Source organism: Gymnodraco acuticeps, unplaced genomic scaffold (assembly GCF_902827175.1).
Source record: "Gymnodraco acuticeps unplaced genomic scaffold, fGymAcu1.1, whole genome shotgun sequence".
NCBI lineage: Eukaryota > Metazoa > Chordata > Actinopteri > Perciformes > Bathydraconidae > Gymnodraco > Gymnodraco acuticeps.
Window position 1 is genome coordinate 2072149 of NW_022990652.1, and position 26492 is coordinate 2098640.

Below are 26492 nucleotides of genomic sequence, written 5' to 3' on the forward strand. Positions count from 1 at the left end.
ACAAATATATATGAATAAATTGTTGAAAATACTGTATATGAATAGAGAAAGGATACAAATAGAAATATAAATAATTTAAACTCAAAACTTGAAATGTTAGATAATCCTATTTATTGCAATGGTTATTTTAAACAGCATTGTTATTGGAATTAATAACTGAATGTATTTAATCATATGAAATGCCCTTTTTGGAGGTTTCTTTTTTAGTTTCATAACAGCATATTTCCTTAATAATACGTATACTGTATTTTCTGGCAGCTTTATTTGTTCTAGTCTCACTTTTAATGTCACTTTTTTATTTGATAACTTCACTTTTAATAAGGTCACTTTTTATATTGTAATCTAACATTTTACATCTCTTTTTCATAATCTCTCTTTAACTGTCCATTTTTATTTCGTAATCTTACTTTAAAGGTCAGTTTTTATTTCTTAATGTCATATTTCTGGTCACTCTTAAAGACAGTGATTTGGTCATCTTCCTTTCACCTTGCAGCCAATCACAAGCCCCCTGTCTCTTAAACCAGGAAGCCCAACAACTACAAGCAGATCAAGCCAGTTAGCAGTAGCACAGGTATTATTGACACAGTGAAAATCTAGAACCACTCCGGATTCAGTGAGCAGCCTGAAGCAATACCATAAGTAAGAAAGTAACTTGAAGAGAACCGCCAACAAGAAAGCCATAACATAATCATGAACATTAAAATGTCAGAGTGCATAATCACAACAGCTGTAGTTGCTAGTCCCTTTGCTTCATGATTATAAATTAACATTTTTCTTTTGAAGTTATTGCATCACGGTCAGTTGCACCACACTTCTCATTTCTATTCCCTCACTCTTTTTACTGCTGCAATAACCCAGTTCCCCCTTGGGATGATTAAAGATTCATCACATCTTATTTGTAATAACGCTCGGCGGGCCATTGTCTGGCTACTTACTGCCGATGTGGAGGTAGATGGTGTCACGCCTCTCTCCGTGCGGGTTCTGGAAGCAGCTGTAGAGGCCGTTGTGCCCCAGGTCCACTTCGGTCAGCATCAGTCTGGGACCCTCGAGGTGGTGCTGGGCCTTCACGTCCGTCCCGTTCACCTTCCATGACACTGACGCGTCGTTGTCCAGGGAGCCGCACTGCATGGTGACATCATTGCCCATTCGCTCATACTGGTTCCTCGCAACTGGAGACACAAAGAGGCAGAGATTTAATGTAATGATGGTCGGTCAAAATGGAGACATATATGATTATATGGGCATGTTCAACAAGCACGATATTCTGTCAAGGGACTTCCCAAGGTGACACTCATACTAATCCCTAGCAACAAAACAAAGGAAAATTGTGTATGACTGTAATATATGATGATAGTTTTCACCAGATTGAATAAACTGGCCACGGATACATGTTACATTACATGTCATTTGTTAGACGCTTTTATCCAAAGTGACTTACATACATTCAATACTGTGGACAATCCCCACAGGAGCAATGTGGGGTGAAGTGTCTTGCTCAGGGACACAACAACATGTTGACTGCAGTGGGACTTGAACGTGCTACCCCCTGATTCGAAGTCAAGCACACTACCCACTGAGCCACAGCCTCCCACATTTATGGATTTAATATCTTTAAGTCAACCAAATGAGTTTTGGCTATATACTGTATTACTCTCCACCTATGTACATTGCTAACCCTAACCACAGATTTGTAGTTGCAGTGAAGGACCGATGGAGACATTGCAACACTTGTTGTACAGTTCATTAAATACAATAACCTCTTACAACATTTAGTTTGATATATTTCAATAAGTTACTACTTGTTTTTTCGGGCATTCTGGATGAATAACATTGCATTACCTTTGGTAGCTAGAGCCACAAACTGTGTATGAAAACAGCATTCATAAAAACCTCAGAGTACAGAAATCACTATTTAATGCTGAGCAGAGAATGGGAAAAGTGTCTTTCCTCCATGCAGTGAGCCAGATTTAGTTTCACCAGAGACAAAGACAAGAGGCATTGAGAAAAATGCTATTTTTTCTTTTAAAACTGGAGAGTTTCCACTATAGTGTCTCTTCTCTCTGACTTCTGTTACCCGTGTTGCTTTTATCCTTAAATGTGCGACCTGGCTGCCAACACTGCTTTGGTCCCTGGGGTCACTAAAGTTGTGTGGACCGTGACCCTGGGGGGTTAAGGGATATATGCGAGCCTGATTGGGGTTTTAGCCAAGACACTGGGGTTAGTAGCCCTGCTCTGTTTACAAGTCCCACAGGACACACAAAGTGTAGACCTCAGATTAACACTTAAACACTGAGGATCAGCAGCACAACAAGAGACAACAATGACATATTGATCCCCATCTTTGGAAAAAGCTCTCGTCTATGAAGAAAAAAAAAGTGCCCAGGAATCAGATACTGTCAAGATCCTTGTCTTAGTGTGATGTCTCACTCCCTGTCTTTTTCTTGTGTCCGTGTTTCCCCTCCCTCTTTTCATTCCCACTACAATGCCTCTCGTTTTGCTGTTTTCCACCCGAGCTAGCTTCCTCCTCTGGATGTAACACAGCTGATACAGATGTCTAACGTAGTGTTTCATGTATATTTCATGTCCCATAACGGAGACATTTATTATTAATAGCACAAGATCTCTGTCCCCATTAACATTAACCTGACACTGTTTGTTCGCTCTATCTTCCTCTCTATCTGTCGCTCATCCTCCCCCCACTTCCCCTAGCACTTCCCCTTCGCTCTCTGTCTTTTATTCATGGGGTCTTTATTATTTGTTTTGTCTCTTGTTCTGTCTGTCCATCCCAGTTTGTTCTGCATGCCTGCTCACCCCATTTCACCGAGTCCAAATAATGTGCGTGCATATGCATGGTGATGGCAAGAAATGCCAATTCCCTTTGATCTCCCCCTCTGTTGAGTCACTTTGAACGGATGTGTGACTTTATTTACATAAAAACGTATTTGCATCTCGGTTAAAAGAAAAAAATAAGGTTTCTGACTTTGATGTTAGCTTTGATGATGATGCTGCTGGTGCGCTTGCTTTATGGGACAACTAAGAAGAGAGAGGAGAAACTGTTCCCGCATTATACTGGAGTTTCTGAGAACATCATTATTCTATGGGGTATTCTTTAGTTATGAAATCTACTTACTTATCGAAGGGAGAGACCGCATTATTAAAAACATATATATTACATTTGAAAAGGTCCCTGGCTTAATATTCCTCTCACTGGCATTAGGTTGTCTGGGAAACTATGATATTTTTCCAACTCATCAGAAATGAGTATTTTCTGTAGGTAGGAGCAAGCCCCATTCGAATATGTTGCTGAAATGACCTTTATGTAGCTTTTTCCTGCGGATGTCCTTGACTCTTTGACCTTCTCTCTTCTGCCGCCACATCCTGTCGTCCTTATCTGCTCAGGTTGCATCACTCTCTCTAAACCTCAGTCCTTTCCAATACCCATTCTTCTCTGTAGCCTTTGCTCCTTCTCCCTCTCGCTGTGTTTCCTTTCTGTCCTCTACCTTGAACTTCTTCTTTTATTTCTCCTGTCGGATCAGAGTTAACCCTCCTCTCACATTGTGCCTGTTTCACACTGTCTGAAATGTTATATATAATCATAATATACTGCTGTTTAGCATGGAAACACATATTGCTGCAAGACACTGCCCATCAAAATACTCACGAATATGGACCCAACCATGCCTAAAACTGACAAACAAACTTTATAAACAGCTATTTATTGATGCATTTTGCACCCATAGCTTATTCATAATATAACAGACTCAATGTATTTGTCTTGTGTTATTTATGATTGTAAACAAAACACATACAAAGTCAAAATCCAACAACGCATTAGTTATTTTTTTACTTCCGTTCACTTCTATGGCATTCAGCAACACACATAATATTCATTAACTTTACATCCAGGAGCTACCATCTATTAAGTAGCAATCACTTCCTGTTTCCTTCTATATTTGCCTTTGTTTATCCTTCAGTAAGTTATTTTCACTGTCTACTTTTCCCCTATCTTGTTGTCCTTCTCTCCGTTTTCCTCTCCACTCTCCATAGTACTCTCACCTCCGAAGCTTCAGCCTTCATCGGGAGTAAATCGCTGATTTTGAGTATTCTGCACACACTTGCATAATACACCTCACAGCAACAATGGGAACACAAGTAGCTACACTTATGAGGACACTCATGTACTCACACACGTATGCACAGGCTCTCGCAGCAGCCTGCATAATGCCCTCATGCCTCATCAGCATACAGACTAGCAGGCCTAATAACCATAATGACATTCAGCTCAAGTGCTATCGATCTCTTGGTAATAGACAGGGCATTTTAAGCAGCGCTGGAACACTGTTATTCACTGGCCAACGAGAATGAAAATCATCTATGTCCTTCACAAAGCTAACATTTCACTATTTGTACTCATTATTCTCCTTATTAATGTTGATGCCGACTGACAGGGCCTTCATGATTTAACTGTTTATAATTCTCCTAGAGGCAGAGCAGATCAGATATTTGGAGTTATTTTCACAAAGGTTTAAGCACGTTGTGGAGGCTAAATCAAGTGAGTTACACAAACGATAAAATAACAATTCATGAGTGAAACAAACAATGATTGAAAACAGAATTGAGGACGATAGATATCGCTGCAACTGAATGTTTTATTATGTGACTTTCAGAGTATTAGACTGGTTTGAAAAGGTAGCTTAATTACATTACATTACATTCATTTTGTATTCTAAGTAGTGAACAAATATTCTCATTAAGTAGATATTTCAGAAGGCTCAATGGTTTCTGAAGCAGATCTTTCTATGTTTTTCCTTTATTAGAGATAAAGGGGGGGACATAGCCTGGCATTTTCTGCATGTTTTCAGGTTTGGATCAAATATGTCATATCTGACATGTATGAATGAAACTTGGGTAAATGTTTTGGTTTGGAATATATTTGTATGTGGTATCCAGCTGTTTTATGGCTTAGATAAATAATATGGAACACTGGGGCTCCAGGGGTTGGCAGTGAGATGCGCTTGCCAGGTTCAACGTTTTATTCATAGTAGGATTCTGCAGGGCACCGACTGTGTTGAAGTTCTTATGGAGCCCTGTGGTGTTTACCAGAGCAGAACATTAGCATAAGGAGGTCATGTTGTGAGGTCACTGCTGTTAAGACCTGCAGGACATTACAAGCACAGTTCACATATTCACACAAACCCACAGGTGGTGAACTGCATGTATGGCTCCGTGGGCTGTTTATTAAACTGACATGAGTGATGAAAACACATAATACTCTGCTCATACAAACCGAAGTCCACAATATAAAAGTGCACATAAACACTCATGGGAATATGTGCAGTTTCGTGTTTATAAACTGTATACACACAATGCCAAACACAAATATGTGCACACACACGGATTATGTCTTAATAAACATATTGCCATACAAAAATGAGCAAGCATAACACATAAACTTAGAATAAGAAATGTTGTTTGGTCAGATTCGTAGTCCATGCGTGTTCAACATAACAGTGGAGGTCAAGAAAATAAAATGTCTAGTTAAGAAGTGAAAAATAATACGTGCAGTTGGTTGTAAAGAAGGAAAAACAAACTGACAAGGACAGGAAAAGGTCACAATGGTAGTTTAAAGGGGAACTTAAAGGTGACAACTGCTAATTTACCAGGCTAATACATGTAGTTTGGATTTCCACTATAACTTGATTACATGCTTTTTATGTTCAAAAATCACATTATTTTTCCCATAGTGTCCATCTGAATATACCTGTATTCACACTGTGTCAAATGCCCCGTTCTAGTGCCTGTCTCTTTAAGGCCGGCTCCCAAAAAAGCCCAGCTCTGATTGGCTGGCAAGAAAGATAGCAAGGGTCGTATTCAAACCTTGGGTGGAGATATTCAAAAGGGGTGTTATATTCTAATAATCCAGCATGTGACAAGAAAGGGAGCCACATCTGAATAGCCTATTGAATTCCATGTAATCTGACCAAGCTAACCAAGAAAAAAAGGGCTTGTGCTGTCTCATTTCCTTCCATCTATGGGTTGGTAGGCACTCCAAATAGAGTGAGTGAGTTTGCCCCTTTTATAAAAGAACAAAGAGACATTCTGTGAGGTACAGAAAAGCGCCAAAGTGTTGTTTGCTTTACGTGACGGAAGGACAATCCTAAAAGTACATCTTTATTTTTTGCACCTTAATTAACCATAATTCAACCAGAAAAGTCAATTAAGGTCAAATGATGGTTGGCCGAGTGTCAGGGATATTTGTCAGAAAAAGTGGCCCCAATGTTTGATTTGATTAAACACTGCTGGAATTACTTGTTCAAACATCAAGAGCCATCAGGCACGACAGCGTTTTGCCTTTCTATTGCAGACGCATCAAACCTCTGCTCATGAAGTGAGGATATTGACTCAGAGAAGGAGACTAGGTTAAGGCTTACAGGACTGCAAGTACATTTGTGTAGTGACTTAATGTCCTCCTCCTCAAAATGTCCAATGAAAATAAGAAAAAAGTGGATTAAACCCCATAAGTAGAGCCACAGAATACTCTCATAGGATCTGTTCTTGTAATGGACATGTGGATTGACTGATAAATGATAGTGTCCAACTAACAGATGTTTTAGGTCATACTGATATATTTGGGAAGGAAAGCGAATAACCTACTTTGTTGTAGAAATAATGAACTGTCATCACTGGTTACATAAAATAGTTCATTGAATGTTAGACTACTGTAGTAATAAAGTGATAAATGGTGATTGCAAAATAATTGGCATTGGCCATTGCCTGCGCTCACAAGGCCTATTATTATTATTATTATTATGTCTTTGTATAATAGTATTTCACTGAGCCATCACAAGGCCTCTTCATTCATTTTGTCTTTATTTTCATTGATGTACTTTTTTATTGTAAATTACCTCTCAGAAACAATGATATGGTGCTCCCTGCCAATACATGCAAGTGCACACAAACTTTATAATTGTATATAAGTATTACAAAATTGAGTTTTTTAAGATAATGCAGACAGTAACTTTGTAAACTAAATGTTCATTTAATTTTAGGTTCATTTCATGATTGTTGCATTGTATCAAATGCAAAGAAAACAAAAGAAGAAAATACACAAACATTTGAAACGACAATAAATGAGGATTATATATCTGGCATTGGCTACCCTGCTCTCTAAATATCAGTATTGGCTATTGGAAAATAACATGGCCAACCACTATTTTACGCTCTGACAAATATCCCTCTGCAATAAATAAAGGTTGTTTAATTTCTTCATTAACATTCACAAGCACGTTTTCCTAACAGGGACTTCTGCACTGTTAACATCAGTGCATATTAAACTCAAACAGTCTCAGACTCAGATATATTCAGAGACATATCTAGCATCCACACAACCCCTCACACACACACATATCATCTCAACTACATTATAAAACAGATGCATTTTGATTATGGTGGACCATCTGTGTGAGCCTGTGTGTGCATGCATGCGTTTCAATTTATAGAATATATCTGACTCTCAAATGTCGGAGAGTGTGGCTCTATCATTCTGTATCTGTGACTTCACTTGGCATGTGTGTGTTTAAAGTGTGTGCTTGTGTGAGTAACCAGCTGTAAGTTACGCCCCAACTCCACAACAACGGTGTGAAATGAAATTGAAGTTCAACGCTGGCATCCTGATTTACCATCTCGAAAGTGTTCTATTCCCTGCGTTTCTGTGTGTGTGTGCGTGATACTGTGTGTGTGACTATTGGATTCATTGGCATGTGCATGTCAGGCCTTGGCGCTTTCCAGCCAGGCTGTAACTCACTTCAACATTTATCAGCGAATCGCATTTGTATGCCTAAGGGGAGCTGTGCCTTTTGAAAGTCCAACAGTAAAATATTGGATTGGCTAACACACAGAGATAGAGCCCAGGAGAATGATCAGTTTAGGTTTAGAAGATCAGATTTTTTCACTCTGGTGGCTGCACATGCTGATTCTGCCCGGGCCATCTATACTGGCGCAGAGAAATAAAACGCAGTTAAACACTGATTGGTAGAGCGGCGGTTATTGATCTTATTTTCTGCAGAGAGATACCTATTTTCTTCTAGTACATTTTCACTTTAATCGAAAAGCTGAATTGAAGGGATTATTTGTTATCATAAAGGACTAAAATGCTATGTTTTTTTTAATGCATGATTACTAAATGGAAAGTTTATATGTTATATTTATGGTCTGCAGCATAACGTGCTCTCACTTTGGGAAAATAGATGGGAAAACGGGCTCAGTAGGCTCACAATTTAATACTCTCAGTAAAACTCATTTCAAACAGCAAAATAAATCAATATCAGTTTATGAGTGCGCCATAATAAGAATATTTTCACTGCTATACTTTCTCATCAGAAAGTCATTTTCGTCGAGGAATAAAAGCCATTATATTCAACCTTTTTAAAGCCACCAGACTTCATTGACAAAAATAGTTGTTTTACCTAGCGAAGCAGGGTTGCGTGTCTACCGTGTTTTTGTTTGTGTTGTTGTAAGACTTTGGCACTTACAACCTTACTCTTTGTGAACATCGAACAAAACAACAAATCATCCAACCAATTGAGGTAGTTGAAGACCAGCAAACTCCTGAGTTCTGTTAGGTAAAAGTAGCTGTTTTTGTCAATAGAGTCTGGTGGCATTGGACAGAGAAGAGATAACAGCTTTAGTTTCCCGCCAAAAAGGGTTAACTGACGTCCAAGCTTCTGAAAACCAACCATCAGACTCAAATCTAACAATATATTTTCCCCAACCTATTGTTTTCAATGGGAACAGCACAACATACATTATCCAATCAGTCCATTTACTATATGGACACTAATGATTTATGGGATCACAGATGGCTTATTTGTGTGTGATTGGGCTGTTGCTCAGGGCCTCTGATCCACCACCTCTCCGTCAGCTTTGGCCTTCACTCATCTTTTCATTGTCTCTTGAGCACGGACACTCGGCTGTCCAGATAATTCCACAATCATTGCAAATCATTATGCAGCCCCCAAGCCACACATATTTATTATTTCCATGCGAATATTCTTCAAATGCTGCAATCACAGACAGCTATGTGTCTTTTTGTTGTGAGGGCAAGCAAAGGTTTGCATAGTGTTACTTGATGCAAATGAGGGTTTAAGTTCTCATTCATAACACTCCGTTCGATGTCTCACTATGGGATGCGCCTCATCGCGGAGCAAACAGAAGCATCAATCTCATTACGCCAATCCTGATTGGCTGGAGATCTTGACGTCAGCGTCAGGGAAATCACCCCCTATAAGTAGCTTGCGCCACAACGCATGCGCCATTCAAACACCTCTTCTCGCTTCAGAGCACATCTCTATGGTAGCCGGACAAGCTTCACGGTCCACAGACTGAACCCAAATATCCATTTCGGTCGACGGGCGCTTGCCGGCTACTCCTTCTGCTTCGCAGGAAGACGGTAATTACTAACGCTAGTTATTGTTGAAATCGACCTCGCCGCTCTCTTTCCCCGGAAAGTAAGCTAGGTCTGACTTTTTTCAAGCTAGCGTTAGCTTGCTCCCTCACTACCGACACCACGGTAGCGAGGAAGTCTTTTATTTTCTCTTCCCCACGGAGGAGGAAAGGATTAAAAGGAGCATACTGCCACACCAGTCAGTATTCTCCGGGAATAAAAGACCCACACCGTCCTTTTCTCCGGATTAAGGACAGGGTGGTTACCTCTTTTTCTCCCAACCTACCTATTGAGAGCGGGTCCTCTCCACGCCACGAGGCGAACAAGATGGACGCCCCTCTCCCTCACACCAGAGGAGTCAGGGACTCGGTGGCTCGACTCTGCGGCTGCGGGTTGAAGATCTCGGGCACACACACATACCAGGTCTGCTCGTCCTGCCTCGGGCTGGAACACGCCCGAGGCAACCCCCCATGTCCTCTGACCTGCCGGCCGGCAGACAAGACGCGGGGACATCTGCCACAGAGAGTGAACCCCTCTCCATGTCGGTCTGGGGCTCAGTATCTGAGATGGCCGCAGAACCGGATTCCCGCGCCCAGGAAGGCCGGGACCCGGTGGCGGCAAGACACGCGGGAACGTGACCCCACGCTTTACCGAGCTGGGGCTCCCGGTTAGATGTCCTCGAGCTTCACTACGACGAGGACGAAGAGGACGCCTCGGTGTTCCTCCTGTCCGAGTCGGATGAACATGAAGAGGACATCTTCATGTCATCGGCTCAGGCTGCAAAGCCTGGAGCGAGGGCTGCTCTCCCAGACGATAGCACACCAGCTTCGCCCTGTCTGAGTATGGACCTGCAGGCCGTGTGCCGTCTGCGGCCAGACTCGACATCCTGTGGCCTGAAATGGCCAAGGAGACCTCCAGGTCCCGCTACGAAGGGAAACATTTTCCCCAAGCAGCGCGGACAAAGAGGCAACTCCTTCCGGTCTTCCCGGAGATGTTGGATGAGGTGTCGGTCTCGTGGAGAGACCGGCCCTTCAGCAACAAGGTTCCAATCCAGGGTGCCTCCTCCCTAGACTGTGACGGAATGGAGAAGTTCGGCCTGCTCCGCATACCGCCCATGGAACCGCTGGTAGCAGCCCACCTCCTACCGAGGATGGGTCCGTCACCAAGCAGGAAACCCACGCTGCCGGCAAAGTCGGACCGATTTCAGTCGACAATGACTGAACGGTCCTACAAAGGCGCAGCGTTGTCCGCCAGGGCCCTGAATGTGGCCTCGCTGCTAACCGCTTACCAAGCGGAGCTCTGCGAGGACCTGTCGGGTAACCCGGGGGCAGCCACTCTGGACGAGATGGCAGCGGTCACAGACATCTGTCTCCGTGTCCAACGCTGCGCCGTCCAGGACACAGGTAAGGCAATGGGGATCATGGTGGTGCAGGAAAGAGCGAGATGGCTCAACCTCACCAACCTCCCAGACCGGGAAAAGGAGGATGTGCTGGATATGCCCATCGTTCCCGAGGGAATTTTCGGCTCCGCTCTTGCTTCCATGCAAAAGAGGTGTGAGTCGAAAAAGAGGGAGGACGAAGCACTCCACCTCTGCCTCCCTCGAAGGGTCCAGCCGCTGCCTTCGCAGCAGCAGTCCTTCGCCCAAGCTGCCTTGAACCCTGCTCGGTTTAAAACACAGAGAACGCAGAGGTCGCAGCCCGCCCCGAGTCCCCAGCCCAGGCTGGAGACGAGGGTGAGCTGGCCCAGAAAATCTCCGGTTCCGGCTGCAGCTCAGGCGCAGCCAACCCAGAATTTCGGCCAGCAGGCGAGGAAGAAGAAGCGAGCGGCGTGACAGCCCCTCCTTCTCCCCTCCGTGACAGAGCTGGAAGTCCACGGTTCCCCAGCTCTAAATGTGTTCCCGCCGCCTCGAGAGATGCCTCAACACCATCCTCAAGTCCGCAAAAACACATGTTACAAATCTGTTTGTTCCTCTGTCATTAAACATTTGCCGCTGACGCATCCAGGCTTCAGGCCGAGGGCGCAGCTCAAAAAAATGATAAGAAAAACAATAAAACCAATAAACAGCCCGTCAACTGTTCCCCTTCTGAGAGCAGCTTCGGCATCTCTCAAAAGGCGGATTACAGGCGGGTCTGTGAAGGCACCACCGTCACGCGCATGCGCAGTGCCGGCTGGGGTTTTAAAAGCACCACCGCCACGCGCATGCGCAGTGCCGGCTGGGGTTGTGAAGGCACCACCGTCATGCGCATGCGCAGTGTCGGTGGGGATTGTCGAAAGGGGGCACCACTGTGTTCAGACACTAGAGGGCCCCATAACACAACAAATAGAGACTCAGAGGGGAAGAGATGTGACATCTCCACTGGCTCTAAGGAGCATGCAGTGGAAGATGCTCACATCATCTGCTTGGGTTTTCAAGACAGTAACACGGGGCTACAGACTCCAATTCACTGTCACCCCCCCTCGCTTCTCGGGCATTCTGCATACGCAGGCCCGAGGAGAGTCAGCCCATATTCTGGAGAAAGAGATTCTCTCTCTCCTAGAAAAGAGGGCTATATCTATTGTACCCGCCGAGCAGAGTCAGGGCGGCTTCTATTCCAAGTACTTCCTCGTTCCCAAACGGGGAGGGAACGGAATTCGGCCAATACTTGATTTGAGGGCTCTGAACAAATATCTAAGAAGATATAAGTTCAGAATGCTCACTCACACATCTCTGCTGCGGCTCGTGCGACAAGACGACTGGTTTACATCAGTCGACCTGAAAGATGCGTATTTTCACATCCCAGTATATTACCCACACAGGAAATATCTGAGATTCGCATTTCAGGGGATCTGTTATGAATAGAGTACTCCCCTTCGGTCTGTCTCTCAGTCCAAGGGTGTTTGTACGATGTACGGAAGCCGCGATAGCCCCGTTAAGACAACAGGGTATTCGCCTGGCGACCTACCTGGACGACTGGCTGCTTCTCGCACAGTCGGAGCAGGAGGCTGTTACGCAGACAAATGTCCTCGTAAAGCACCTGCTCAACCTGGGTTTCATAATAAACACAGAGAAGAGCATGTTGTGCCCCGCGCAGACTATACTCTTCCTGGGTTTACACCTGAACTCGGTGCCCTTTTCAGCTCGCTTGTCAGCGGATAGAGTGAAAGCTTTCAGAGCTTGTCTCGCTCTTTTCCGGCTGCGCAAACATGTTCTCTTCGGATCATGCCTGCGATTGCTGGGGCTCATGGCGTCAGCCATCCTGGTCGTACGACTGGGACGCTTACACATGAGGGAGTTTCAGCGAGAGTGATGGTTACTGTGAAATGCGTAATGGCACTGCGCCACTGGCTGCACCCGACTTTTCTAGTACGAGGTGTGCCTATGGGTGCTGTCCTTTCACGGAAAGTGGTCACCACGGACGCATGTCTGACAGGTTGGGGAGGTATTTATGAAGGTCGCCCGGTGAGGGGTCTCTGGAGCAGAGACCTCCAGCGGGCGCACATAAATTACCTGGAGCTTTTAGCGGTGTTTCTCACCCTAAAACGCTTTCTGCCTTTCCTCAGGGGACATCACGTCCTCGTGAGGACAGACAATACGACCACAATATCGTATATTAACCGCCAAGGGGGTTTGCGTTCTCTCCAGTTACACACACGGGCGCGCTAACTTATCCTATGGAGCGGTAGGCGTCTCCTCTCTCTGAGAGTGACGCACGTACCGGGAGTGATGAACCTCGGGGCAGATCTACTGTCCAGAGGTATACCACTTTATGCAGACTGGACTCTACATCCAAGGATTGTGAGCCAGCTGTGGGTGCGTTACGGCAGAGCCGCGGTGGATCTGTTCGCATCGAAAGACAACGCTCAGTGTCAGCTGTTCTTTTCGATGCGCGATCTAAATGCACCGTTAGGCGTGGATGCACTCGCGCACAATTGGCCCCCGGGCCTTCTGTACGCGTTCCCACCCCTGGCTCTGATACCCCCAACTCTGGCCAGAGTGAGAGAGCAACGCCACACACTTATCCTGATAGTTCCGCACTGGCCAGCTATGTACTGGCTAGCGGAGATATATCAGCTGCTGTGCGGGCAGCCATGGCAGCTCCCACTACGCAGGGACATACTGTCCCAAGCGGGGGGGGGCGATCTTTCACCCACACCCAGAGCGCTTGGCTCTATGGGCCTGGCCCGTGAGTGGTACAAATACAGTGTGACATGACGCTGACCCTGGCAGCTGCCAAGCGAGCCAGCGGCACTCAGGCACTATCTGTACAGTTTTCATGCACTCAGTTCGCCCCAGGGCAAACAGAGTGTGGTTGAAGCCCAACCCTGCCTTTATCTTAAGGCGGTCGGTTCGGGTACCACATTTGACATTAAGGCATCCTCCCCGCCACTGTATTCCTCCGGGGAACAGCGGCCGGATTTGCCGTGTCCAGCCCGTGCTTCACGCACATACAGGGACAGATCAAGGGTGCTTTGTCATAATGACCAACCCCTTGTGTCCTGGGCTAACCCTTATAAGGGCAAGCCTGTTACTAAGCAACGGCTCTCCCACTGGTCTGTGGAAGCAATTGCTTTGGGGCTCATACGAGTCAGAGTTCGCAGGCACCCTCGGGTCCGCGAGCTCTTTCGACTCAGAGTCTGGCTGCATTCTGGACTCTGTCCAGGATGTCTCCCATCAAAGACATTGGTCCAGCGGCGAGCTGGTCCTCGCCGCTCACTTTTGTCTGCCTCCTAACAGGTTGGACGTTCTGCTCCCAGTGTGACTCAAGCAGTGCTGGGCACCTGGTTGAGTCAGAGCTCTACCCGTTAAGTTCTGGTTGGTTTGGTGATTTTCGAGATAAGCTCGTCTGGCAATACGGGAGCTACAATTTCCCATAGTGAGACATCGAACGGAGTGTTATGAATGAGAACTATAGGTTACTTACGTAACCCCAGTTCTCAGAGTAACATGAAGTGAGATGTCTCACCAGACGGCCCTCCTTGCTATGGTGAAGCGAGAAGAGGTGCTTATTTTGAATGGCGCATGCGTTGTGGCGCAAGCTACTTATAGGGGGTGATTTCCCTGACGCTGACGTCAAGATCTCCAGCCAATCAGGATTGGCGTAATGAGATTGATGCTTCTGTTTGCTCCGCGATGAGGCGCATCCCATAGTGAGACATCTCACTTCATGTTACTCTGAGAACTGGGGTTACGTAAGTAACCTATAGTTATCCGGAGATAGTGTCAAATACATAAAAAGGGCTTTTTTGACTATTCACTTTATGAAGGAATCTTCAAAAGCATTCAAGTCATGCGTTCAGCCTTAGGGTCATTTAATATCCAATAATTGCAAAAAACATCGTCTTTTTTTAATAATAACAAATAAAACCGAATGTGTGTTCGGGCTTGGAATGACAAAATAAGACAGTTTATGACATTGCTTTGGACTTTGAGAAACTGAGATGGATCCTTTTCAATATTTTCTGACTTTTTTAGCACAAACTAAAGTCAAAGTCGGTGATACAAATAGCTGTTATTTCTAGCTCTAAAAAAATATATTTCCGGGCAAAATTTACGACGAAATTTAAGGAAATAATGTAATAAAGTGTTTGCAAAGGAAATTGAATTTATTTTTACCCGGAAGTTAGTATTGACATTAGGGCTGCAACAAACGACTAATTTGATAATCGATTAATCTATCGATTAATGAAACGATTAATCGACTATTCGGACTATTATGCCTTGCACAATTTCTCAAACGCCATCAACTTTTAGATGTAGCTTGAGGTTGTTTTAGGCATGTGGAAACTAACAATGAAGACAATAAAGATGAATACTTCATTCAAAAATACATATATTATTAAATTAACTAAACACATTTTGAACAAAATGAACATTGCTTTTTATTTAAAGTAAATAAATAATATTTCACATCAAAAGAAACAACAGTGTTTTAACAAATCGTATTAAATAATGTGATGACAGAACTGTAAACAGAATAGCTGAAACTTTAACAAAATAAATAACTCAGTTTCCTCTAATCATTAACCCATGTTTGTATAATTGAGTTAACTCCATGTGTTGCTGCTAGCATACATAACACCTGACGTGGAAACGTTACTCGTGGATGGGGAGCTGCTAGAAAGACAGTCGAACCCGGTGCATTTCTCCGTCTGAATGTGGAGCACTTTTGCTAAATGTTTAGACACATTGCTCGTATTACCGCCCTTACATGCTAAACACTTATTGCACTTTTGGTAACGAGCATTATCCACATCGAGACGGGTAAAGTTTAACCACACCTCGGAGCGCGTTCTCTCCGCAATCTCCGCAGTGTGTTGCTGCATGTAGCAGCCGCGTGTGTGTAAACTGCCCCGCCCCCTCGCACACAGACGGGGGAGAGAGATCTCTCTTCTGGATTGGAAAGATACAAAATATATCATAGACGCATTTGTTTGTCTTTTTGCATATTAGAAACTAGTTGGCGACACTAAGACTGCAATATAATGCTTATGTAGCAATAATACATGACATATATTTTTTTAAATGTCTCCAGTACCGATAAAAAGACCAATAACGTTGGAGTTTAACGGCGCGTAAAACACACGTGATGACGTCACCAACGAATCGACGACTGAATTACTTGGCAACTAATTTGGTAATCAATTTTAATCGATTAAGTCGATTAGTTGTTGCACCCCTAATTGACATAATTGGTACAAGAGATTAATGAGAGTGGTCATTATTTACAGCCTGTAGAAATGGATGTGCAAGTAATTAGCACTTTAGTGCACTGAGACGAAGAGGTTCAAATGTGTATATTCTTTATTTTCTTCCTCACCCTGTTTTCTGATAATTTTTTACAATCACACTTTTCTTGCCTCGGTCAGCATGCGCCAGAGCTGGTTAGGCAGGCTCCTCACATTTTTTTCCTTGTGGTATGACACAGCAAAAATGTTAAATCCCCCCCGCCGCCGATTTATAAGAGAGCTCAGATTAACTCCAGTATGACATAATAAGCATTGCAATAAACTGCTTTTGACACTTTCACGGCCTCACGCATATTAATTAGCCGACAAAGATGCTCTGTAGATCCAGGTCCACGTGTAGTGTACACTCACACGCAGGGGCCACACAGGCGCCAACAAACAAACACGCTTTGGATCGAAGTATGCACAAACATACACACTTCTGCCCCCGCCCACACTCACACATTCCTCTGCAAACATCTTGGAATTAAGTTATCACTTTATCCTCTTCTGTCTCTTTCCCACAGAGAAATTAACATTCACTCTCTCTTTCTCTGCCTCGCCTTTCATGTGAGGCAGCTGCGGCTATGGAAGTGTGTGTGAATGTGTGTTTTCTGTGCATGAGTCAGGGCAACCAACGCTCAAATAAATCCACTTCCTGTTTCCTGACATCTTATTTTGGACCAGCCGCCGTGCATGTAGACAGTGTTGTGTGTTATCGTCTTCATCCTCTGGCCTGCGGAAGCCACTGGAGGAGAATTGTAGGTGACCGGGTTAATTGATACTTCACATTTTATATGTCTATGTTCTGTGAGCGTGGACGCAAGAGAGATAAGGAGAGGAAGAAGAGAGAAAGAAGTTAGAGGGAAAAAAGGAGGACAGCGCAGGAGGGAGGACGAATTGTTGAGAGCGAGTAGGCCAGTTAATATTTTACAAGCCCCGGATTAGAGTGGTCATGAAATGAGGAATGGGAGATGGATTCCTGAGACTCGGCTACAGGGAGATGGAGAGAAAAAGGAGCGGGACATTTTGATAACACCGCTTTGATCAGAAACATCTGTAGGATTCCACGGCGGAGAGGGAGAAAAACAGCGAGTGCTGGGAGAGACATGTGTGCATCTGGCTACATTTGTTTGTCTGGACAATTCAGCCGGAGTCGCTATCTTTCTTTTCTTATCAACTCCAGCATCTTCATCTTAAAAGGGATCTTACCCAGGATTTTACATGTTGGAAACTAAACTACAAATAGCTATTGATTGAGTTATTTTGAAGGAACATATTGATTAAAATGTTTTTCACCAACTTTTGACCATATCCAAAAGGTGGTTACATGTAGTAGAGGAATGCTGATGACCACAGCTAAGAATAAAAGAAAGAATAGAGCTGCCGCCTTTTTTCCATTCACTATTTAGTCAATTATTCAAGAAAAAAAAAGTTAACAATTGTATTTGATCAAAAAATAATATAGTTTTTTAGCCTCTCAAATTGGATTCCTGATTTCCCCTGTTAAATATCAAATTAACTTGATGACCTGATGACCTTTTCCTGAATGTCCACATTGAATAGATTTCCCATCCAGGCAGATGCTGGTTTCAATTCCACCGTGTTAAAAGAGACCACTGGCACAAACAGTTGTGTTTATTGGTGGTAATCCATCATGGTGAACATCACAAACCCATTATGTTCTGTCACATCAGCAAAGAGCCTAATCTAAACTCCTAATTTGCATTTTGTTGACCCACCATGAGGTTATTGCAGCCGTCTTTACCCAGACTGGCTGTCTCAGCTCGCAGCAGACTGTAATCAGTGGAGAGAAATACAAGCCAAGGCGTCCACAGTGATGAGATATGAATGGATAATCCAAACCATAATTATGCTGGTGTATTTCCAAAGCGAAATAGATGATTTTTTAGAAGAAAATAAAAATGAACTGAAGTGCAATATCAGTAGCAGAATCACAGCCCTTCGAAAGGGGATATGAGATTGTTATTATCTACTTTTATAATGAATCGTTATCTAATATATGACTCCCCTTTGGCGAGACTGTATAATAATAATAATCACACATAAGCCTGCAGAAACCGCCCTCGCAGTCCTAATCTTATTGTTTAATAACAGGGCTAACATTGCTCTAAGCCTTCCCAGAGAGCAACACTATGAAGGTCATTACTAATGCTACACTGCTCATCTATTAAGCCAAATGAAGGGAATACACAGAGAAGGGAATAAGAAAGCATGAAGAGATAGTGGGTAAATAGAGAGGAAAGTAAAGGAGGAAAGAGTAAAGGGCATATGAGAGGGGTCACGGAGGAAGTTAACAAGGGGATGAAACAAAGTATGAAATGATAAGTGGCTGAAATGGGAGATAAAGGGGGGAAGGGTTTCAGAGGGAGAGATGAGAAGAGGGAGACGGAGAGAGAAATGGCCAGCTTAATTAATGGACTGTAATATACGACAATATTCCAGGGTTCCAAGATAATATCGGCGAAAATTACAGCCTTCATCACGGGAACACTGTGCAAATATACGATGACCTTGACCGAGGCGGTGAAGTGGCAATGAAATGTGAAACCTTGACAGGATCTAAATGTGTCTTGATCGCAATAAAAAGTTATGATAGCTTTAATTATGAGAGAGGCTGATGAAAAACTTTTTTTGTTCTGCTTGAAATCTGCTGCCATCACTGGTTTAGGATCCACACCAGAAGAATGCTTTGAGTAAGTAATTTGGCCTGCCAAGTCCAATTTTACACACTTGAGAAAGTAATTTGTTTCTCTTTGTGACTCAAATTTATTTGTGACAATATATCTGTCAAGGGAGAAATATCACTTAGTTTTTATCTACATAATGGATAAAGGGAGAATCTGTTCTTCGGAACATGAATGAATAAAGCGTTCCTTAGCAAGAACCCCAACTCATTATACGTAATCTTAATCATTAATTCATTAATTGGGTGCTACACAGGAAGTAGTTAAACTGCATAAAGAGCAGCCACAATTAAGGGTTTTGGGATGTTGAATGGGTTTCTAACACTCAAAATTAACCATAATGATCTATGTCTGGCTTGATCATTTGTTTCAGACAGTACAAAAAAAAAGTTCACTATGTAAGATATCTTAGATAAGTGAGTGTTTGTAAATTAATGAACATGTATTCTCCATGACAGCTACATATTGCTATCCAATGTTTACAGCAGGTCCATTTCTAAAAGGCAAGGCAGTATTTATATAGCACTTTTCAGCATGTGGCTGAATGTCAAAGTGCTTTACAAAATAAAAACAAAAGACATTTAAGAACAAATACAGCATAAACACATTATTAAATGGCATTTAAAAACAGGCATAAAAAGCAAAGATAATGAAATTAAATAAATAAATAAACACAGCAGGTACAGAATACATGACTAAAAGGCATACTGTAGTGTGAGTATGAGCAGCTCAATTAAAAGCAGCGGCAAATAATACGTTTTAGTCTGGATTTGAAAATAGGAAGTGTTTCGGCGGACGTGCACGATTTGGGTAGTTTGTTCCAGATTGTTGGGGCATAATAACTAAAAGCTGCTTTTCCATGTTTAGTGGTTATTCTCGGAACAGAGAGCAGACCCGACCCAGAAGACCTGGATGCTTCATAGTGATGGAGGAGGTCGTCTATATACCTCGGTCCTAAGCCATTTAGTGATTTAAAAACTAGCAGTAGTATTTTAAAATCAATGATTTGGCAGACAGGAAGCCAGTGTAACGATCTCAGAACCGGAGTGATGTGATCCACTTTTCTAGTGTCAGTGAGGACTCGAGCAGCAGCGTTCTGAATCAGCTGCAGCTTTCTGATAGATTTGTTAGTGAGCCCTGTGAAGACACTATTGCAGTAATCAACTCTACTGAAAATAAAAGCATGGAGTTTTTCTAAATCCTTTTGCAACATTAGTTTTTTAATCCTTGATATATTCTTCAGGTGATAGTAAGCAGACCTAATAACTGTTGTAATGTGACTGTTAAAATGCAGGTCTGAGTCCATCACTACACCCAGATTTATTGCTTTGTGAGTTACTTTGTAGTCTGCCGACTGAAGCTCTGTGATTACTTTTAATCGGTCCTTCTTTGCTCTAAAAACAATGATCTCAGTTTTTTGTTTAAAGAGGGTTGTTTTTTTGCAAAAGGGGCGTAGTAATATATATATATATTTCTTTTAAAAATGTCAAATTAGTTATAATACTATGTGAAACGCTGGGAAGTATATCATAAAACATGTGCATGTGGAAAGCATATAAGTTATTTCTTCCCTGCTGCTGAACTCCAGTGTGCAGAAGCTGCCATGAAGCCATCAATCAGCCGATGCTTGGATCAGCAATCAGCCTGGTTTCTCAAGCTGTTGCTACGGAAGCTAAATGGAGCGCGGGCACAATTCCACCACATGATAGTGGAGCTTCCAGCATTACTCTCAATGTTTTTAGAGTTGCAGATGAAAGAACCACCACTCTAGGTGGACTCGGGGACTATTTCCCTTTAGGTGCGGAAAAATACAAGGGTGATTTTTTCTCCGTGGATGTGTGCTCCCGGTGTCGGCCGTGTGACTGTTTTCCAAGTACTGCTGGGTGCCGAGGGACCCTCACATGAGTAGGTCTGAAGCTGCAATCAATCATGTGTGACTGTAGAAATGTAGCAATACACACAGTGTTGGCACCAACTGACGCGCACTGAATCACAAACACACACCGACGTACGTGCATGTCAACCTGCTTTCTTTGTGTCTCTCGATCCAGGAACACAAGAAGCGAGGTGTGATGGGAAAAATGAGCAAAATACATCCTCTCGCATTGGTAGTCCAAGCAGCCAAGAAATCACAGATTACTACTCCCTCTCCCTCTCCCGAGCTTTGGCCGGCATGCTATGAAGGACTGGAGGGGGGGAAAAAAGCGTGTATGACAAATAACTTTTTCAAGGAGCCCCGGTGTGCACGCACTGAGATTTATTTGAACTGGAGCCGAGCCGTCGGTAGTGTTTCTCCGTCCTTAATGCTCAAGTTTGCTTTCAGTTTCACGCTCGTCATTTGTCAGAGGAAGACTAATGATGCCCAGCACAACATTTGCCTCCAGTACAAATCGTTATCAGGGAATTATTTTCCTTGACAATATGCCCACTCTTTACCAGTAGCTCTCGTGGATACTCTTGACTTCAAAGAGGGGAGATCAGTCTTTACACTGCGCACGGTTGTTAGGAGTTCAAAGGAATGTAGGTTAATCAATGCTGCAGGTTATAATGAGGATTAGGAATAATGACCGTAACTAATGTATATATCAAAGATTAAAGTCGGACTCCTGACAATACAAAAATAAATGTTGTTCCCCTAATCAGATCACTTGTGAAAATATGAGTACAATTTTAAAGGATGTTTGTACGGGTGAGTATGTGTATATTAGCAAGGACCTGCATTACACAGCACACACACACACACACACACACACACACACACACACACACACACACACACACACACACACACACACACACACACACACACACACACACACACACACACACACACACACACACACACACACACACACACACACACACACACACACACACACACACACACACATACACACACACACACACACACACACACACACACACACACACACACACACACCACACACACACACACACACACACACACACACACACACACACACACACAGAGAGAAAAGAAAGCAGCATTAAGCCGTAGGCATACACAGCCCACATGCACAGTATGGAGAACGAGATGTCATGACACGGAATGTAAATTTTTTAGCTTTCGAAAACATTCATGACTCCATACAGTAGTAGAAGTACCCGGAGACTTTTCTTACAATACTATAACAGACTGAGAGACTAACAGACTTAGTATGCAGAATGACACTTTTCATTGTATTATAGAACAGTAATGTTCTGTCATATCATTTCAAAGTTGGACTTTGTTAATGTTTGCATGGTACTATGTACAAAGTAGCCGGTAAGATTATGTTAAAGATGACATACTACACATGTTATACAAATAAACTACACGTTTGACAAATGAGTGTTCACGGTAAGTTAAAGTACTTTGTTACTTTCAACCCCTACAGATTTGTAGTCACAGTACCACAAAAATCACGGACATACAACCACAGACACAAACAGGTTTTCAGGAAATAGCTGATTTCTCTGCTTCTGCCTGAGCCCAGGTGGGATTGAATCAATATGAATAATCTTCCTTTTGGCAAAGGGAATGGAAGTCATACAATCTAAAACCTGAACTCTGTTCCTCTTTACTGAAAAACATTAGCATTTCTTTATTTGTAATGAATATATATGGGAATTAATTCAAATATGCTCCCTTATGCAATGAATATAAACCTTACTGCACATAAGGCAGCCGCTTTGGTGTAACAGTGGAGCATAGACAGTCAATAACAAGCGGAAAGAACCGGAGTAGACAGCCAGAATCAATAGACTTCTACCTTAATGTACCCAAAAGTCACTTGTTTCTTCTGCTTCCGTTATTCCTTTCTTTCTCTCTTTCTCTCTGCCAGGCAGCTGGTTAGATACTGCACATTGGGTCACTGCCGGTGCTGCCTTTGTTTAAAGATTTGGCAGAAAAGAGCTGAAGAAGCCGGGACAGATTAGCACCATCATCATTGTTTTAATTATTGACCAAGAACCACAATTATAGACATGTTAGAATCTCTTTCACAAATTAACCTTCATTGATATTATCATTGTCCATGTCTGCGATAGACATACATGCGCACGCACATCGGGGTTTGAACTCATTATTATTTTAGTTATCGATTCATCTGCCAATTGAGTTTTAGACTAAGAAATTAATCTTATGATCGCTAAGATGTCATTAAATAAAGTAAAATATACATTCCAGTTTCTCAAAGTCCAATATCGTGTCTTTAAAAGTCTTGATTTTATCTGTCCAAATACAAAGATGTCACCTTAACGGGGTAGGTAATTCACTTCAGAAACACTTGTTGTTATATTCCATGGAATGCTCTTAACATCCCGATAGCAATGAATGCATTAAATGCTTTGACAATAAAAGCATAAAAAATGTTGGGTAAAAAAAATGTAAAAAGCACGACCAATCATCTGAGCCGTGTGTTGGAGGAGAGGCTCTGTAAGGAAGTCTGGCAGATTTTTGTACTTTCAAATTCTAGCGCACTCGAGCTGGTTTCTCCATTCTTACCTACCCTACCTTTAATACGGTATAAAACTGAGAAAACGGTAAATATCCACATTTCAGTGGCTAAAAACCACACTGATGCCATGCATACACACAAACCCGGAAGCTACAGACAGCTATTGTCTGAAACCAAAAAGATACAGACATGTCAAAGCTGTAACATCAGGACAACCAAGTATCCGAGTATGTATTTATTTATCTGTCCACACATACACATATTTTAAAATGCTGCCATACAGTTGAGCTTATTCAGACTTAGGCGGATAATACATTCCTAGAAACACCAGCCCACGTACTGTATGTGCAAAGACATGTTCTCTATGTGTGGATATATGTACAAATAGGAAACACACACACACACACACACACACACACACACACACACACACACACACACACACACACGGTTAGTCTTAGGCCCTTCTGCTTCAGCAATAGGCATGTCTGAAGTCTAGCTATAATGACATCCAGGTATGTTTGCTCTTCATTTTACACGGCTCATCGCAACTCCAAACAGGGTATCAACACAGGGGGAGTATGGGTGTGTGTTTATGTGTGTATATTTGTATAGCCAAAGACATCACTGTGACCTTGTGCACATCTGTATGCCAGTGTCCGTGTGCACTGCAGCCGCTATATGTGTGTTTATTCTGAAGTGTATGAGCTCATTTAACCTAATATGTATCAGTGTGTTTTCGCATGTGTGTGTGTGTGTGTGTGTGTGTGTGTGTGTGTGTGTGTGTGTGTGTGTGTGTGTGTTGAGAGCGGGCAGGGTTTTGCCCACATGCGTAGACAGAGCCCTCTCCCGGGCTTGTTGACATTCCAGTAGCTAGGCCTCTCCGTCTGCTCCAAACTCTCCTCTCATTCAAAACAGACCTACACACACACACACACCCACACCCACACCCACACCCACACACACACACACACACAACACACACACACACACACACCACACACACACACACACACACACACACACACACACACACACACACACACACACACACACACACACACACACACACACACACACACACACACACACACACACCTTATTCTCCCCGCTATCTTCCTATTGAAAGCACAAGTGCGACGTGAGTGTACACGCTGGCCCTGTCCTCCATCAGCACAGTTATGCTTGTCGAGTTCATCCTTGAGTTTAAGGAGCAGAGTATGCAGTGTGTGTTGTTAATGACGCAGGTGACAGGATGTTTGCTTTGACTGTGGCATGTTGACGGCTTTTCTAAAGTTAAAAGTGTCTTTACAGAAGAGATGGCGTTATGTTACAGTCACACGCAAGCATGCTACGGGCCGTCTCACTTTCCCTCAATCACCTTGGATTGTTACTCAAAAATGTTCCGTTTTGTTCGTGATTCTTTTGTCTTCTCATGGCTTTACCTGACTTCTGAACTCATACTCCAAATGCTACATGGAAAACCAGGTTAGGTATTTGTTTTCAATGTTGGGAGATGTTGGCAAGTAATGTTTTTGTTGATGCCATCATTTTAACTCACAGATAGACAATGACAAGTTTCCCCCCGATACAAGAGGCGCTTGGACGGTAATGGTGACTCAATCATGCCATGGGAATTTCAAAATAAAGGTACATCTTTGATATAAAGATTTGTATCCATGTTTTCCCTTCCCATGGTTTATCATTGAGTTTTTCCAAATGAATCCAACATTAAACTCAGAGCTTAGCCATACAAATGTCCAATAACTAAAAAATGAATTCCCACACCCAAAGACCAATCAGAAATGTGAATCCTTATTGGCCATGGTGTAAATGTCTGTCCATTGCATATCCAGGTCCAACAGGTGACCTCTAGAACACGTTACACCATTCTTCTCACCTGTCTATTTGAGGTGCTCACAAGCCAGTGGAAAGCTTTTTCTCCCTGTATCTCAATATTGAAGGCATGAGTGTACATGTTTTAAAGCCATAGGTGAAGACAGGAGCATTCATGTCTCCTGTGCTTGTTGAAGGAAGGTGTATTATTCAACATATCCATCCTCTTGAGCATACACGAGCACACATATTTTACCTTTACGCTATTGGCACGAGTGCTCCTGATGAAAGTCTGAGTGTGAGTAATGAGGTTTGCTTCCAAAAATATTTCAAAAACATAACAATCTCAAGTAGAGTGAAATTCCATGAAATAAAGGACATATGAGCAGTCTATAGTAACAATGAAAATACTTCAACAAATTGCCTTTTAAGAAATGCCGATGTCAAAGGAAACTTTTCTTTTTGGAATTCCCTTATTACACGTTGGCATTCAGTTATGCGGGTTTAATGGAGCAGTTGGCCACACTGCAAAATATGTCAAATGTAATGAATGAAAATTGCCAAATGCTTTTTTAGACATTTTTAAATGATACTTGATAAGGTGAGAGACCTCAACCAGAATAACTGAGATTTAAGCAAAATAATAAACAATTGTATAAATATCAATGAGAGAATGATCCAAGTTATTTTGCCTTTTTAACATTTTCCCGAAAAGTGAATCGTCTCAATCAAAAGTCTAACTTAAAAACTGCATGATGTGCAGTAGTACATTATTGTCCCATAGAGAGTTACATAGAGGATAGAGCAGCATATGCTTTAGGGCAGCGCTACATTGGGATTAGACTATGTAGTCCAGTTTTGGTGCAATGTAACCCTATTGTACTCTTTTAAAAGTCAATTAAAGTACATTTGGTTGCCGAAAAATATGTAATTTGTATGGGTTTGGTTGTATTTACTCCACCATCTAGCTTCCGGTGTAAAGTAAACTAAAGAAAGATTGTGACGCCAAACTAGAAGCTTCATAACTTTACGTAACAAACCAATGGGTGGCGTCACAGTGACCACATCCATTTGTTATGTAAAGTGTATGGTAGCTTAAGAAATGTAGAGTTGGCAATATACAGGTATATACTGTAAAGGCAGTAGGTTTGGTCATTTTTAGAGGGACGTTATTGTTCTGCTTTTAAGGATGCGGATTGAAGCAATCAATACCCAGGCAGATCCTTTGTGTACACTAATTGCTTCAATTACACACTTAAGAGACCAAAGCTGTTACCTGTTGTGTAAATTGTACGTATGCCATTGCTATAATGGCCATTGACAGTTAAGTGGGGCAGTTAG

The 26492-nt window shown here is 42.7% G+C and overlaps 1 protein-coding gene across 4 annotated transcripts in view; it reads right to left on the reverse strand.

The window, feature by feature from the left end:
- The window catches only part of cntfr (ciliary neurotrophic factor receptor), a 259028-nt gene that overhangs the window by 116046 nt on the left and 116490 nt on the right, over window positions 1–26492 (reverse strand). For all 4 annotated transcript variants that reach the window (XM_034229505.1, XM_034229504.1, XM_034229503.1 and 1 more), the window contains one exon: window positions 936–1169. In XM_034229505.1, the coding sequence (XP_034085396.1) occupies window positions 936–1169 (234 nt within the window). The remainder of the gene's footprint in view (window positions 1–935; window positions 1170–26492) is intronic.